Genomic DNA, 15,839 nt, shown 5'->3' with positions numbered 1-15,839 from the left:
ATGGTGAAAATTGCAGCAGATCCAATCACGTGAAATTCTTGAAAGAGTGCTCCTCTCTGTACTTCCTAGGATGTGCTATTTTCTAACTCAGTGTTTACTGGTTCTTGATTGATAGTATCAAACACTGGGATTTTCAAAGGAGACCAAGAGATTTATGGGCTCAGCTTCCAAGGAAGGGGAAAAAATAATCAGACCAAACACCTAAAGCCAAGACAGAATCCCTGAGACTGAGCCATGTCCCATTTATCCTGCCAGGGACACGTGTGAGGGCAGCAGGCTGTGAGTGTGATCCTGTGCCAGCCACATGCAGCTGCTGTGTGAGGGGACCCATGGAAGGAACAGAAGCGCTGGATGCTCCTGCAGGGCAGGCTGGGGAGGGAGAAGGTGTGTGCACACATCTGTGAGCCACAGAGCTGCGACCAGGCAGGTTTTCTAACCAGAATATCTGCAATATCTGCAGACAGGACTTTTGGTCAGCCCACCAGCACTAATGAGTTATGTCAGGGATGTGGGTGATGACCAGATTTCCTCTGACATTAACTTTTAGCCATAGCTGAAATCAATAAATCAATAGTATCATCCAGTGAGGTGTGTTGGCTTGGAGTTAACATGTAAACACCTGAAAATTCATTTTCCCATAATCAGCACTTTTTAATGTTCATTCAGCTAGAAGATAAAATAAAAACACAAGAGGAGGCATTTGTCTTTGACACAAAATCATACAAAAAGTCTTTTTTTATTAAATATACATTACTTACAGTTTAAGTCTTTCTTCTGTACAACAGTAACCATAGAAAACAAAAGAAGCTAAGGCTAAATTTTTTCAATCCCTTAACAGGGTATTAAGACATGTTACATTGTCTACAAAACTGACTTAGACTGAGGCAACGTCCTGTGGAATTCTCTTTAGAAAACCAGATAGTGAAAGGGGGATAATCTAAATCTCCATTTTGCTTTTTACTGTAACTGAGAGACTCTTGCTTTACCCTTGGACAAACCATTAAAAAAAAGTCTTTTTTTTTTTTTGCTTTGCTAATAAAATGAACAGAGCTCTGAGAGATTTATTTAATAGAATTTGAGTAGAACAAAGTAAAATGAATGATGAAGGGCTCATCTGCAGAAAGAACCAATTTTTTATTATTACAAATACCTAATCTCAGCTGCCATTTTGCTCTTTATTTTGTTAAGGGTTCTTTTATCCATTAAAATCCATAAAATCCTTCCAGTGTTAGTGTGCTGGCTCCTGAATTGGCTGACAAGACACCACCCACAGACCAACCTTCCCAAACCACAAATTTTTAGAAATTCCTGGAGGTGACTTAAGCCATATCATGGGCTTTGTGGAGCTGAAGTTCATTGCCTTATCCCAAATTTTATCCATAGTTCTGCTAGAAAACAACACAATTTCAGTGAATGCAACTCTCGTTGACAGCAGTTAAGGGCTGACAAACATAAGGTCTTGACTTGGATTAATGTATGTCAGCCCCAGTTTGCAGGAGATCATCAAAGCGAGAGCAATATGAGGCTAAATTCATCTCTGATGTATCTACATTGACCTAAACAGGGTTACAACCAGGTCTGAAGCTGTCTCTTGTTTTTTTCACAAAGGAGGTTTCAAAGCAGGTCAGGTACAACAATGTTAAGGTTCTCACTATCATTTAGATATAACAGTCTGTGTTATAGATTTCATTTGCAAAAATCACAGAGTAGAGATTTTTGACTGGATGTCTGAATAAAAAAATGTACCTGTTTGCTCTCCTTAGCTCCTGAAACTCCAATTCCACTGTGTTGTGAATGGAAAGTGAGGCTGTGACTCTAAGCTTTACCTAAAAAACAACCCTTCTTCTTTCTTGACAATATGGGTGCTGCATTGGCAGCAATGACAAAACACATCAGGAAAGGATGTGCCTAAAGGACACAAGAAGGAGCGGTAAAGGGCATGCCAAAATGAGTAAATAATTTCCCATGCAGAATTATTTCCAAATGGACTCTATTTAGGGCTGTGGGATTGAAATTTGTGCAGAGAGTTATGACTAGCATATCAAAAAGTAGTGTTGCAATGTCAAAAGCTGTCACAAGCATCCTAAACGAGGGAGTGGAAAGTCTCTAAGCAAACACCATTCTTTGGATCACCTGCTGTGCCTAACATTTGATTAAATGTTACGATTGTTTGAGGGAAACCATCCCCAGTTCTCCTTTGGGCTACCTGGGAGAGTTCCAGCAATCTAACTGGGGAAATTTGGATCTGATATCAGCCAGAGCTTTGAAATCCTCTCCCATGTTTGAAGAACATCTCTGATACTTTACAGATCACCAGGACAACTAACATTATGTTTTGGCAGACTAAGTAGCAGCAATTCATTCCATGGCAAGAAAACCTATCACTGAAAAAATACCCAAAAGCCTCATATCCACCTGATGGTTACCATGTGTGGCTTCAAACAGTGCCTGTTTTCCAAGAGCTTTTGCCTCCTTCACTGCCCCATCACAATGGTAGTTTGAAATGTTAATGTCCTCTTTTCCCCTTAGAGGTCACCACTTCCAGGTGACTACATTTCCTCGATGGAGTGCAGTCTCCCTTCTGGTTGAACACCCAGCTGACATTTTGGTTCCTGTGACTGCCAGGAAAAAAATCATTATCTTAATTTGAGTTGTGAAACAAGCTCCTCTGACTCCTAGCAACAATTTGATAGCTCAACATGTTAAAGAAAAAGGAGGGATGAAGAAAACAGAGGTGAACTAGATATGGAGTGACACTGTCAACACAAACTGTTGCCTTAATCCTTCCTTAGCTCGGCTTGTAGACTCAGCACATTACAAACAACAAACAACGAGCTTACAAATTACAAGAGTTCACCAGAAAGTGTGCTTTTTTTTCCAATTTTTGTTCTTGTCATAGTAACTTAGTGCAAAAGATCACAAAAATAAGCACCAATACACTGAAATATTCAAACTCTCTATATGCATGTCTTGAAATTAACAGTCAAAGAAAAAAGCTACTTCAGACCCAAAAGAAGAATGTGTTTAGAAGTTTCATGTACAAAAGTAGCAGGGAGGAGAGGGCCGCCCACACTGAAAGAGGACATGAAGAACTTTCCACTGGGAAAGAAAGTGCAGCAAACTGCAGAACCCAAGGGAACAAATCATGCTTTGAAGCTGTGATGGCAACCTGTGAAGAAAACCCCCAAAAACTTCAAGGGCATGGTGCAACTCTAACCGTAGTCAAGCAAGAGGCCTCCCACCAACCTCTAAAGATGCTGGATAAGGCCCTTGGTTTGGCAGGGGTGGAACTATATCACTTGGCTTGTTTGGCAAGTAGGCATTAAAAAACTGCATGAAAGCTTTGAAATAGCTCTCACAAGGTCTCAGACTTTGCTTAAGTCTTTTATGAAGGGTAGCTTTCTGGAAAATAAAATGGAAAAAAACCTCCTCCGTGTCTGTGGAAAAAACAGCAGTGCAGTAGAATATTTAAAACTAGTCTTGTTTAGGGTAAACATTGTGTAGGTGAGAGCGACAACAATGGCATGAGATGGGTCACAAAGAGGTCAAGTTCTGCCTCCTCTACACTCTTATTAATTTGAAGTGGAGCATGCATGTCAACTGACTGGCTTCCTTACAGAAGGAAGGTTGATTCTATTCTGAAGATGGGGTTTATTTTTTCAGGGATTAATCTCAGAACTTAGAGTTCCTGGATGGGAACTTATTATAATTGGAAAAGCCAGCAAGTATCAAACATAGCTACTTGGGGTTAACAGATGCCAGGATATGACAGACAGGAGACTTGCATCCTTCCTGGAGCTGCAGAGATACCCAGGTATCATCTCAAATGGCACCAGACATGTAGAAAGGCATCTGAGAGGGCTGAGTTAGCTTTAGATATGTGCGGATCTGGCTTCATGTATGCTATCTGCCAAAGCTCCCATGTGAGGCAAAAAATGGATGTTTGATCTAGAACAGACTGAAAGGAGAATTCTCCACTTCCCCACAGATTACTGACCAGATTGCCACCAGCTCAAAGCGGTATTTTGAAACTCAATTTTCGTGTATTTGCCTACAAGGAGATGTATACATTTACTAGGCAGAGAGGAGTTTAGAGGAGTTTTTAGAGTAATTTAGATGCAAGGTGTCCTTCCTTGACCCCAGCTGTCACCTCAGTAAAAAAAAAGTCACTTGTAATACCTGTGGAGATGTGTCTATTGGATCTTTAAAACTATTGTAAAATTTGGATTCCTAGGCAAATTCTGCTAGAAGTAACCTCTCTATTGCCAGAAGACTACCCTGTCTCTATTATGAATGGAGAGAAAAAGGCATCTCTAGTGATTCATTTAATCTTACAGGATATTTGAGACATTTACCCTGTCCTCACCAACCACAGGGCTGGACAAGACTGGATGACAGTTGTGGAACAGGCAGTTCGTAAAACCAAATGCAGAATGAAACAAACCCAAAAGATAAAAGCAATATCCAAGTGCTTCATAGGTCTTGGACTCAATCTTATTGTCAGCAAAATCAATACTGACTTCATTAGGAAAAGATTCATAACCCCTCACCATAGTGAAACAATATGATATATTGATTGCTCCTCATCCAACATGTGAAATATGTGATCAGCTAAATGCTAATATAGACAAAGATCTCATTAAAATAAGGGTTTGGATTACACTGTAAAAATTGAGCAATTGATAAACAGGATGAGTAAAGTCTAGCTAGATCAGGTTAAAATAAAGCCCAGAGAAAGCATCTTATTTTTGTAATCTGGTTGTAGTTTTAACTTAAAAATCAGGGGCATCTCACGACTGAACACACTCTGATAACCACACAGCTCTGTATGTGTCATTTTTACAGTCCCAGGTGGGAATTCTGGCTTAGCCCATAGGAGTTAAAAGTATGTCTTTTATTTGGCTTTTCACTGCAGACATAATCTAAGTGTGGAGCCATGGCAAGAACAAGAAGAAATAAAAACAGTGTACATTTTAAAAATTGACCCAAAACACTCACACTGTCTTGTCTCCAGTAAGTGAATATGGACAGATGAAATACTAACTGCCAATTACATAGGTAACTCACTTAGGACCAAAGTTTTACTTCCAAAAGAGAAATGGGACTCAATTTTCAAAGGTATTTAAATGTCTTGTAGTATATTAGAACATTCCACAGCAAGGCAGACACAGAAATTAATTTGAGTTAAACGCTCATTTTGTTTAGTCACTTAAGCATTGATCCACATCCTCAAGAGACTAAATTCCTTGTAAAGCCTATCCTTCAGCCAGGTGGCAGCCAAGCTAGTTGGAGTTAGCTTTCTGACATCCAGCCTTCCTTTGTTTTCTATTGCCAGGCACTGGCATTCACGGAGAGTCCTTCTGCGTGACTAAATATCTTTATAAGAATGGCCTATAATTGGTCAGGCCTTTTCTGGAAAACAGGAATTTGCAGTGCTGACATCCATATCTAAAATACTTCATAATTTCACAGCTTGCCTAATAATAGTAATTTTCATAGGTTACATATCATATCACCAAAAGGAAAAAAACCAGACAGTATCCTTTGACCAGTCTCTTACTTTAATTATGACTTGTCTTGGGGAAGGAAGAAAACCCAAACTGCCCCCAAACAACTCTTTGACAGTCTCAGGTTTTCCACTGAAATGAAATCTGAAAATTTATGTATAAAAAGTATTATCCCCTGGCTTTACTTAAAAATACTATCTAGAATGACAGATAAAAGGAAAAGGGAATAAACCCCATTTAAAAAGAAACATTAACAAAAATAGCAGAAATGGCTTTAAATTGATGGGAAAAAAGTTCTAATTTGAACTAAGGAAAATGAATTTTAGCTCTAGCAGATTTTTTAAAAACTGTATTTCTTTTATAAAAAAAATTAATTGCTTTGAACTGATATTGAAGGAAATTCAATTATGCCCTCACTAAAGAAAGCATTAGAACAAAACAAAAACCAAAAAGGAGTATATATTTAGAGTACTTAATTTAGTATATTTTAGCTATCTTTAATAAGAATAATTTGACATCCTAATTTAGAAGTCCATACATATGTTCATTTGCTCAGCCTTGTAGCATAAAAATCTTCTTGTCTCAGTACATCCACAGGTATAAATGAATGTCTTTGTATACTAATCCATACATTCACATGAAGTTCTTTCTTTTACAGATGCACCCCAGCCTAGCTACATTTTCAGAATTTTACTTTCCTATTCCATTCTTCATGTAGCCAATTAAGCACATTAGCACATCAGAGATGTCTCATACAGAGGCCATTTCAGAAAAGATGCCTCAAACACATGCAGAGGTGCCCATGAACTCTCCTATTCCTCCCTTCTGCCATGCCAAACAAAGCAGCTTGATCTCCAGGAAGGAAAGAGAAAAAATTGCTGTGCCAGGATTTTACCACCAAAGACAAAGCAACATAAAGAGAACCCAGCTACTCAATCCATCATTCCAATACCCATCACACAGAAACACTGTCAAATAATTGTGTCAGGCAGTGTGTGCCAAAATGGCTGCAGTTGACCATGGCTGAGGAAGAATGGCACCAAACTAGTGTCAATAGAGACAGCTTAATAAAATTGCTCAGGGAAGAGTTTTGGTTATAGGGCTGGCCTCAAATTCCTCTTCTCATAAGAATGGTTTTACTCGAAGACTGCTTTCTCTTCCCTGAATGCTCTAAAAGAAGTGGTAAAAAATCACCATATACAAACAGTCATTCATTTCTTTATAAATAAATAAATGTCTGCTCTCTCCTCTCATAAAAAAAAAAACAAACAAAAACCTTCAATAAACACCTACGTACCTTTCCAATGGATTGCCTAGAAAAACAGCACCTGTTGCAAGTGTAAGCTCATCTCTAGTTTGCTGTGGGCTGCTACCTCATACTGAGGTTCCTTAATTTTAAATCTATGTAAAAAGGACCACCGTGTGGAAACCCCAGGATGACTGCACAGGGTGTAGGGCAAAGAAGGAGATTTAGCTGCAGAATCAATTGCAGCTTGAATTAAATCAAGAGTATTGCAATGAATAAGATTTTTCTTCCCCTTAACTTCAGGCTTAATTCTACCACCAGCAAATTCTACATCCTCTTTAGAAGCCCTGCAAAGGCAGATGTCACACGGACACAACAGAGAGTTCAAAACCTCACTGGCTGGGACTCCTTCACTTCTTACCCTTAGGATGTCTGTGATTGAAAAGGAGGTTTTTCATCCTCACACTGTAACCACACAGCACAAGTAAAATGGGCAGAACTTGATTCTTCAGTAGTGCTCCCAATCAGGAAAGGACAAAAGACTTAAAAAAAAAGCGTGAAGATTAATTTGAAGTAGAGTATTTGGGATCATTTTGTTTCCCTGGTGTTCTTCCTTGTAAAGAAGGTTTATCAAATATTCATCTTTTTAGGCATGACCTCAGACCTCTCTATTTAGTTTTGGAGAAGTTATTCCAATTTCTACAAACAGGAAATACCAATCAAACTTTCATGCCGTTTTGGGAGGTTTTTTAAAGTAGTGGGATTTTTTTTTCTTTTTTCTTTTTTTAGAAGAGCTGGCAGAGGGTGTGAGTCATGTTTAACATTAAACTATTTTGGTTTTTTTTCTCATCTATGTTCTTTTTCTTTTCCACAGGGGCAACAGCGTTTAACCTCAGTGTGTGATAATCCTCCATGTGGCATGAACAGGCATATGCTGCATTTCTAAAATTTCAGACAAATATAGAGCACCTAAGTCCTAGCAGCTTCCTAAACCCCTTGGAGATTCAAGCTACTATTTTCCATGCTTCAGCTAGGGTTATACTAGTGTATGCTGGGTCTATGTAGCCAGCCTTATGAGATGGAGGTGAAAGAGGTGCATGGGAATGATATTTATTGTTGATACATATATTGTTGGAAAAGTACTGAGAAGCCTAAAAGTTACAGTAAAAGGACAGGAGGTTGGGGGAAGGAGCTTAATGAGGACAGTTTTATTTTCCTTTATGTCACACCAGCTTTTCAACTGGTACAAATTAATTTAACACCATTTAAATCAATAGACAATATATCAATTAATAACATTTGAGAATTTGGCTGGTTCTTTATGATTGTTGTAAATGAGCCCATGAAATAAATCAGCTGTTTTCATCTCATTCTTTCCCTCTATCCTGTCCCAGTATCTGCAGAGCTATGTGTTCAACTACTTTACCTGTACTTTACATAGTTCAGCTCTAGTGAAAAAGCAATGACTTAAATGGCTCCAGAGAAAAAATAACAACAAATAAATGTAGGTGCTTTGAAACATCCAAGAACTGACAGCAGAAACCAGGTGTGCACGTGGATCTTATTTTGTGTAGGATGGGGTAACAGGTCTCTTGAGCTGCAGAAGTAAACTGTGATTGCCAGGCTCTTGTGCAGAGAATGAGGCACTGTGATTGTTCTCAGTGTTTCCTGTGCAGGGCGGTCTTTTCCAAATGAAAAAGAAGCTAGCAAAAAATGAGTGTTAAAAAAGAAAAAAAAATCAAAAAGAAAAAAGGAAGGGAATAAGGAATAAAGAAAGGGAGGTTAGGGGAGGAAGAGTAAGAAGAAATTGCATTGTCCATCAGATAAAATATTCCCGTTTGCACTCGCTCACTGTGTTTTGCAAGTCAATGTCAGCTTTAAAGGAGCTCTCAAGGTTTTCTGGGTATTCCTTCTCCTTTTTCTGGCTATTTCGATGTGCTTGTTTGTGTTGATAGAGGAATCTGCTCATGATGGCAATGATGCAAAAGATGATGAATATCACAACTGCTATTACACCTGCGAAGGGGTAAAAAAGGAAGGATAGAAAGAGTGAAAACCAAAACAGAAGGCTCAGTTACCTCCAAAATACATTTACCCATGCACAGCAGCTAGTTGGTGTGATAGATCAGTTCATCTCAGTCCATACACAACCATATGCCTCTATCAAACCCTCCCTGGTAGTTTTTATTTCTATTTTGTCACCTGAAGAACTCTATAAATAGAGCATGTATTGATATAATTGACCTAATTTCTGTAAAATTAGGCTTTCACTGGAAATAGAGTTAGTTCAGTGTGTTTGTTTGCTTTTAAACACTAGATCTGCTCATACAAATTCCTGCTCTGTCATATTTTCTTCTTTTAACTCTGGGAACCTTGCATGAGCATTGTACACTTTGGTTTATAGCTTCTAGATACTATCAAAGGCAGCTCACTACAGGGCATACTATAAAATAAACAGAGATAAATTGTCTTCTAGGTCATTACAGGAAAATTAAAACCATACATGAAATTATGAGGACAATGTTCCCCAGTATATATATGCTTCCATATGACCTGGTGAGTTCCACTACACCACCAGATTACAAAAAGAGAGCTCAGGAAATACGAGATATGTGAATACTCTGCCAAGTATTCACCAGGGTGGTGTGTAAAAAATGGCTACTTAGCTGGGTCTTGGAACACAGACTCACATGGAATTAGAGAGCACCTGGAATCTCTGGACATCATCTTGTCCAGATCCCCTGCTCAAGCAGGCAGGCAGAGTTCAGTTGTATTTCAGAAGACTCAGGTTCCTGATAATCCATGTGTGACCACAATAATCCATATGCAGCTGCCTACCTAGGTTGCTTGACACAGATATGTGCTAATAAACAGAGCAGATACTGGACCTGCTTCAGATTACAAAAAACCCCTTGGACTAGATTTCATGGAGCCCAGATTTAAAGTCTCCTAGATTTTTGCCTTGACAGAATTATGTTTTGCCTGTAGTCTTTAAAAATGAAGTTACCTCCAATCACAGCTGAATCACTTCTGACTGCATTGGTGAGAGGTTCTCTTTCATCTGTCTTCCCAAAAGGATCTGCAGTTGGTTAAACAAAAGAGAACTTATTTTCTATATCAACTGTTCATTTTCCCTGTGGCTTAGACAGAAGTGCCCTCTTACTCTCATGAATTCCGCCTGTTTTCAGAAGATGTAATTTGAGGGATTGGAGAACTGAACCATAAGGGTCTGAAAAATAAAGTAAGTTTGCAGAACAATTTTCTCCTACACCTTCAGGAGCAAATTCTGTTAAGGGTATATGTAAAAGGAAACAGAAAGTTTCACATTAACAGCTGAAAATGTTGTTTCAGTTCATCAGAAGAATCAGAGAGACATTTTAACTAAACAGCCCATTGGGAGCTTTTCTCAGTTGGAGATGTATTATTATCTTTTTTATTGTTACCTAAGAAATGATACCAGAAGGAAGCCAAAAGAAAGGGATCATGGGCAGATTTAGATCTGACCTATCTTGTAGATGAGATATACAACTTGAATTCAATCCCACAAAGAGAAGCAGTCTCTGCTTGGGATATCTCATCTACTACATTTGTGGGACTGGAATGGGAATAAAAATATACTTTTACACACAAATATAGAATGAATCACACAAAAGGTTAGACTGGGAAGGAAATCTGGGGCTTATTTAGCCTGATCTCAGACCTCTGATCATAAGCTCAAAGACGGCTAAATTAGATCACAGTTGGTAATATTTTGTACATCATCAGTAGATTAATCTAATTTTATTTTTCAGAATACATGAGTTATATAAATCAAAACTAGTAATTTAGGGCTTTTTTTAAAATTTAGTCAAAGAGGAGAACAACCTACAATTATTTTATACCCTAAGATGGCTGTCAGAAATTGATAGTGTGACTCACTTCTTTTCACAAACTAGAAGAAGAGAGCATTCATTATTTCAGACTGAAGATGAGTTAACTTTCTGGATAATGGAAGTTTGGTGAGATATTTTTTACCCTATCCCTCAGCTGAAGCCAGTGAATTCAGTGACAATTAAAAATTTACATCTGTTCTACAACATTTCTCCTGTACTAGAGAAAAAAATCACAACTGGTGCCAGTGCATGGCACTAGTCAAAAAGTAATGCAAAATTATTAATTATGTATGAAGAAATATGAAATTATTTTTTATTAAAATTATATAAGATGTTATTTGTGCCTAAAAGATTATTTAAGATTGACACCTAATGCAATCAACACTTCACTATTTTTGGTTACTGGAATTTAAGCACTGAGAAGAAAACAGAACAAATGTTGAAGAGCACTTTCAGAATGGAGGCCAACAGCCACAAGCCCCAAGAATTACATTTTGCCTGAGAAATAAAATCAGGATACAAGGAGAAGATGGCTTGTTACAGAGCAGCAAATGCCCTGTAACAGCAGAGCCATCTCCACTGGGAACACAACACACTCTGAAGCCAAGGACTACCAATACTGGGTCTCATCTAAGACCTTAACAGGACATCCTCCTCCTTTTAGATAAAAACTAATGGCATTACAGCTTGATTCACAGAGGTTGGAAGCACTGCTGAGGTCACAAGGCTCCCTAGAAATCATCTAGTCCAAACCCCTACTCAAATCCAAGTCTATTAGGGCAAGGTTCTCAGAGCTGTATCCGTTTGAATATATCCAAGGATGAAGACTTTACAACCTCTCTGGGCTCACACCACTCTTCTTACCAAGTCTGTATCCTGAGGGATTCTCCAAGCAGGTCCATGAGAAGGTCAAAGCTTGCAGTCATGCATTTCTGCCTTTTTTCCCTCCTCTGAGGATTCTCAGCTTCACCATCGCATAGTTGCTACAGCCAAGGCTGTCCTGGCATACCCCTAGCCAGTCAGAGCTTGTTTGGAAATACCAGGTTCAGCACAGTTAGCAAAGTGAGACAGAACTTCACTGTTTAAGGTGCCTTTCAGAAGTAAATATTTTCTGTGTAGTTCCAGACTTAATGAAAGTATCTGACTTTTTTTTACCTTAAATTCTTGAAGAGCTGCTCTCAGGGGACAGGCAGCTCAAGACTTCACCATTCACACACCTGAATCCCCTCTGTAATTTTTACAGCAGTTTAATATTAAGGAAAAATATTGCAGGAAAAGTCTATTATCTCTATACCATCAATAGAGAGTTCAAAATAACAAGATCTTTACACGTGCCTCAGCAAGGAAGATGATCTGCAGATCTTTGTTAAAGATCAAAAACCACAGTAAGCCACCTCTCATTTTGTGCTTCCTCATCAGAAGAAGTGTGTTCAGATAACTGTGTGAATGGATTTTATTCCATATCTGTCTGCAAGGAAACTTTTTTGAACACAACTATTCCTTTCTGAAGGAAACAGCTTCAATTGTTTTCAAGCTACAAATATAGAAGGCTTTTTTCACACACTTTAAGAGTTTTCCTAGTGGGCTTTTTTGTTGTATCTGCACATTAGAATATCGACGTAGACACGTACAGCCTCCTTTGAAGTTCTATTTTTCTTCTCAGACATTCAATAATGAGAAATTGGAAGTGATGAATTGAGATATGAGCACTAAATTTGAAAGTTAATCCTTGACTCTGTTTTCTTTTTATTTCTTAAAATGTGTCCTTTGCATGTAAAAATGTAATGCTCAAGTACATCTATAGAAATTATAATTTGCTACAAATTGGAATTTTTTTCAAACAAGAATCAACCACCCATTGCTTTTACTTTAGCATATAAAGACATGAAGTCTTCAGAGCTCACTTGTTCTAAAGCTCTTATTCAGGCTTTAATCAAATCCAGTGTGAATAGTGAGACTGGAATGTCAGATAATTCATCACATTGAGAGGAAATCATATTTTAGAGCACAGAGTGCCAAGACAGGCATAAGTTTTTATAATAATTCTGCATTTCTGATGCAACAGTGCTTAACCTTAACAATAGAGTGCAACTGATGGTATGCTTTAAATATTCAAGTTCAAATGCTACACTCTGCTCTGTGTTCTGCCCTGAAGTTCTGAGCCTCAGGTTTTAGTGCTTTCTAAACTCCTTAAAAAAATTAGATCATTGAGGTGACAGATCACAGGGCAAAGAGTTCATATTTTCAGTATCATTGCCCATTCAGGACTCACAAGACACATTTGTCTGTGCATCAGAGCTGACACCTCAGACAACTCGAGGCAGTGAGAAGGAAGTGGGGGGCTGGGGAGGAGCACATGCACCCTGGCAGCCACTCTCCAGAGCAATCAGCAGCCTTTTTCCTATGCAGAATGCTAATAGCATCATTTGTTTTCTGCTGAACATCCTAGGCAAAAACGGCAGGAAATGGGGATTTGATGTAAGTACGAATGTGAAAGGAATTGTATTATGATCTAAACCAGAGTTTTATTTGTTATCAAAAAGGAGAAAGTCGCTTTATAGGTCAAGGGGCAAAAACCAGCCTTTAATTTGTACCCTTTTCTGGTCATTAAGAATCCTGCCACATCCACTGGTGACTAAAGCAGCAACTTGATAGTCCCTGTTCATGGTGACAACACTTCCAGCTGCTCTCAGCTTCCTTCTCTGCATACAAATTCACATATGCAAAACGCTTCAGATTCCCAGAGGACAGCTTCAGGATTGCAAAAGATACACAAACAATTGGGATCATCTTGCTGGTGCTGCTCAAGTAGTGCTCCCTCTCTTTAGTCTAAGAGAATGAAGTACAAGCATTCAGTGGAAGTCACACATGCCAAGGGGTTTGTACAAGAGTTTTTGCTCATTTCTGTTAGGGCAGGAACAAATTTGAAATGTTTTTTTATATGACTTCTATTGCTTTAACACCACTAGAATACAGAATCTGTGTAACATTTAGGTTGTCCGTTGAGATCTGCAGCACCAGAATCATCTGGAGTGGATAGGAATGACAAATCAGGTGCATAACCAAACTTTCAAAGCTTTTTCACTACAGCTTAGGGACTTTTTTGTTTGTTCTAGGCAGGCATGTTTTAAGCAATCCAGGAACTTAGTCTGAAAACATTATTTCAGAACAATGACTTTTAAAGGGGCCTTGGCTAATCCTGATGCCCATCCTCAAAACTCCTGATTCTGAGAGAAAAGGGAACTTCCCAGTTCTACTATTCATACTGTCACAATTGCGTTACAGCAAAAAGGAAGGAAACCTCACTCTACAGTATCCTTTAACCTCCCCAATGCCCTCCCAGCAGGACACACCTGATGAGGAATATATTGTGGTTGCTGTGTTCACATCAGCTTCCATCATGGATGCACAGCTGGATTCTGTCAGGGAACCTTGGACAGTCACGGGAGCAATGCTGGGATGGCGCAAGGCAGCCTTCAGGGGAGAGATGTGGTTGTACTGAACAGAGGACAGGCAGCCAGTGAAGCCATAGGCATTTGCCTTGGAGACTTCAGGGTCCAGGGACAAACTATCTGCAGAGCAACAGAAAAACACTCTGGCAATTGACTGTTTTAGGAAGGCATTAAAAAAAATGAATCATCTTTTGCCTTACCCACGCCTTTTCCATCTACTATCCACATCTACTATCCAATTTCAACTGTTCAGATTCTCCATCAGTAGCCTTCAAATCCTCCCTTGACTCACCCATGAAGTTCCCAAAGTCCTTTCTCTATTATGCTACTTACCTTGAGTTGTCTTGCACATAAAAGCCTGCACTGCACCTTTTTCCTCACCCATTTTCTCTACTAACGGACAATATCTAGCACATCATATCTACTAACCACAGTGATAGCAATAACAACAAAACCAACAATAATAATAATACTAAGTAAAATAGCAACACTAAATACCATAGAATGCTGGGGCTGATACTCTAATTTTTTTTTGGCATCTACTAAGAGCATCAGTTGCACAGATACGGACCATGCCTTCAAGGCATTCTGCCTCCTCCACTCTTTGGATGAAAGACTCTGCTCTGTTTTTTCTGTCATAAAATACTTTATGTGGCCTGACACTGAATGGCTTTTTTACCTCAGCTTCCCATCCTTCTTCAAGAGTTTATTATTCAACTTTTCTGAAGCATCTATTCATGTTACTTTTTTACTATCAGAATTCCTAAGAATCTTCCCATTTTTAGAGAGGTTCTCACTCTACTAGCCCTGTTTCACTAATAAAATAAAGAGTAAAACTATACCTTTTCTTATCTAAATCAAAATTAAAACAATATCACTGTGTTATTTTCCAGTCTGTAGATAAAATAGCACAAATAACTTATCTGTTGGTACATGTTCAGTTAAAATTTCACAAAGAGAAAGCAAATCAAAGGCAAGGGTTTTTTTATATAATCATAGAATGGTTTGGTTTGGAAGCAACCTTAAAGATCATCTCATTCTAAGCCCCTGCCATGGGCAGGCACACCTCTTACTAGACCTGGCTGCTCAGGGCCCCATCCAAGCTGGCCTTGAACACTTCCAGGGATGAGAATCCGAAACTTCTTTGGGCAGCCTATTCCAATGTTCCACCTTCAGAGTAAAAAACTTAGTTCCAAAAGTTTCTATATCTAAGTTTTAATATCAAAGATTGTTTGGGAAAGTCAGGGAAGGACCGTGAAGCCATTTTCTATTTTCTCCAAACTCACATTATTTACTTTCCAGAAACTGAAGTTCATGCTGCTCAGAGGTCTCAAACATGATGCGCTTTATATCTAGGTCAATCAAACAAGAAAAACGCCTACAAATGCACACAGATACAGTATCAAAACTTATTCAAAGTCTTAAAAAATACCTGCTAATGGAAAAAAACCCCAACCTTCTAGCATTGGAAGTTTTGGGAATACTTCCAATGGCATTGGGAAATAAGGGCTCCTTGCTTCTCAAGTTTGTTTTCAAATCTTCAAAGAATAAGATACTAAATTTTAAAATAAGGTCGAATTTTTTCATTATTATTCAAATACAATGGTTCTACAAGTGGTCAGGATTTAGGGAAAAAAAAGTGCCTTCTCTCAAGGCTGAAATTGGTATTTTAATTATATAGGCGTCTCTTTTTTGTATAAGAAAATACAGAGAAATCACAAAGCCAGCCCAAATCACACATTATTTTTGTGCTCAAGATCTG

General features: G+C 38.5%; 1 protein-coding gene across 1 annotated transcript in view; it reads right to left on the bottom strand.

Annotated features, from left to right (window-relative positions):
* Positions 1 to 703: 703 nt before the first annotated feature.
* The window catches only part of CNTNAP5 (contactin associated protein like 5), a 273,515-nt gene continuing 258,379 nt past the window's right edge, over positions 704 to 15,839 (bottom strand). Inside the window, exons 22-24 of the mRNA XM_031057766.1 lie at positions 13,979 to 14,197; positions 9,761 to 9,832; positions 704 to 8,769 (exon numbers count right to left, since the gene is read on the bottom strand). Coding sequence (XP_030913626.1) covers positions 8,573 to 8,769; positions 9,761 to 9,832; positions 13,979 to 14,197 — 488 coding nt within the window. The 3' untranslated portion in view covers positions 704 to 8,572. The remainder of the gene's footprint in view (positions 8,770 to 9,760; positions 9,833 to 13,978; positions 14,198 to 15,839) is intronic.

The sequence above is a fragment of the Geospiza fortis genome, unplaced genomic scaffold, assembly GCF_000277835.1.
Source record: "Geospiza fortis unplaced genomic scaffold, GeoFor_1.0 scaffold112, whole genome shotgun sequence".
In the NCBI taxonomy this organism is placed as follows: Eukaryota; Metazoa; Chordata; class Aves; order Passeriformes; family Thraupidae; genus Geospiza; species Geospiza fortis.
The sequence above is the reverse complement of the archived record's forward strand: the minus strand, read 5'-3'. Positions and strand labels throughout refer to the sequence as shown.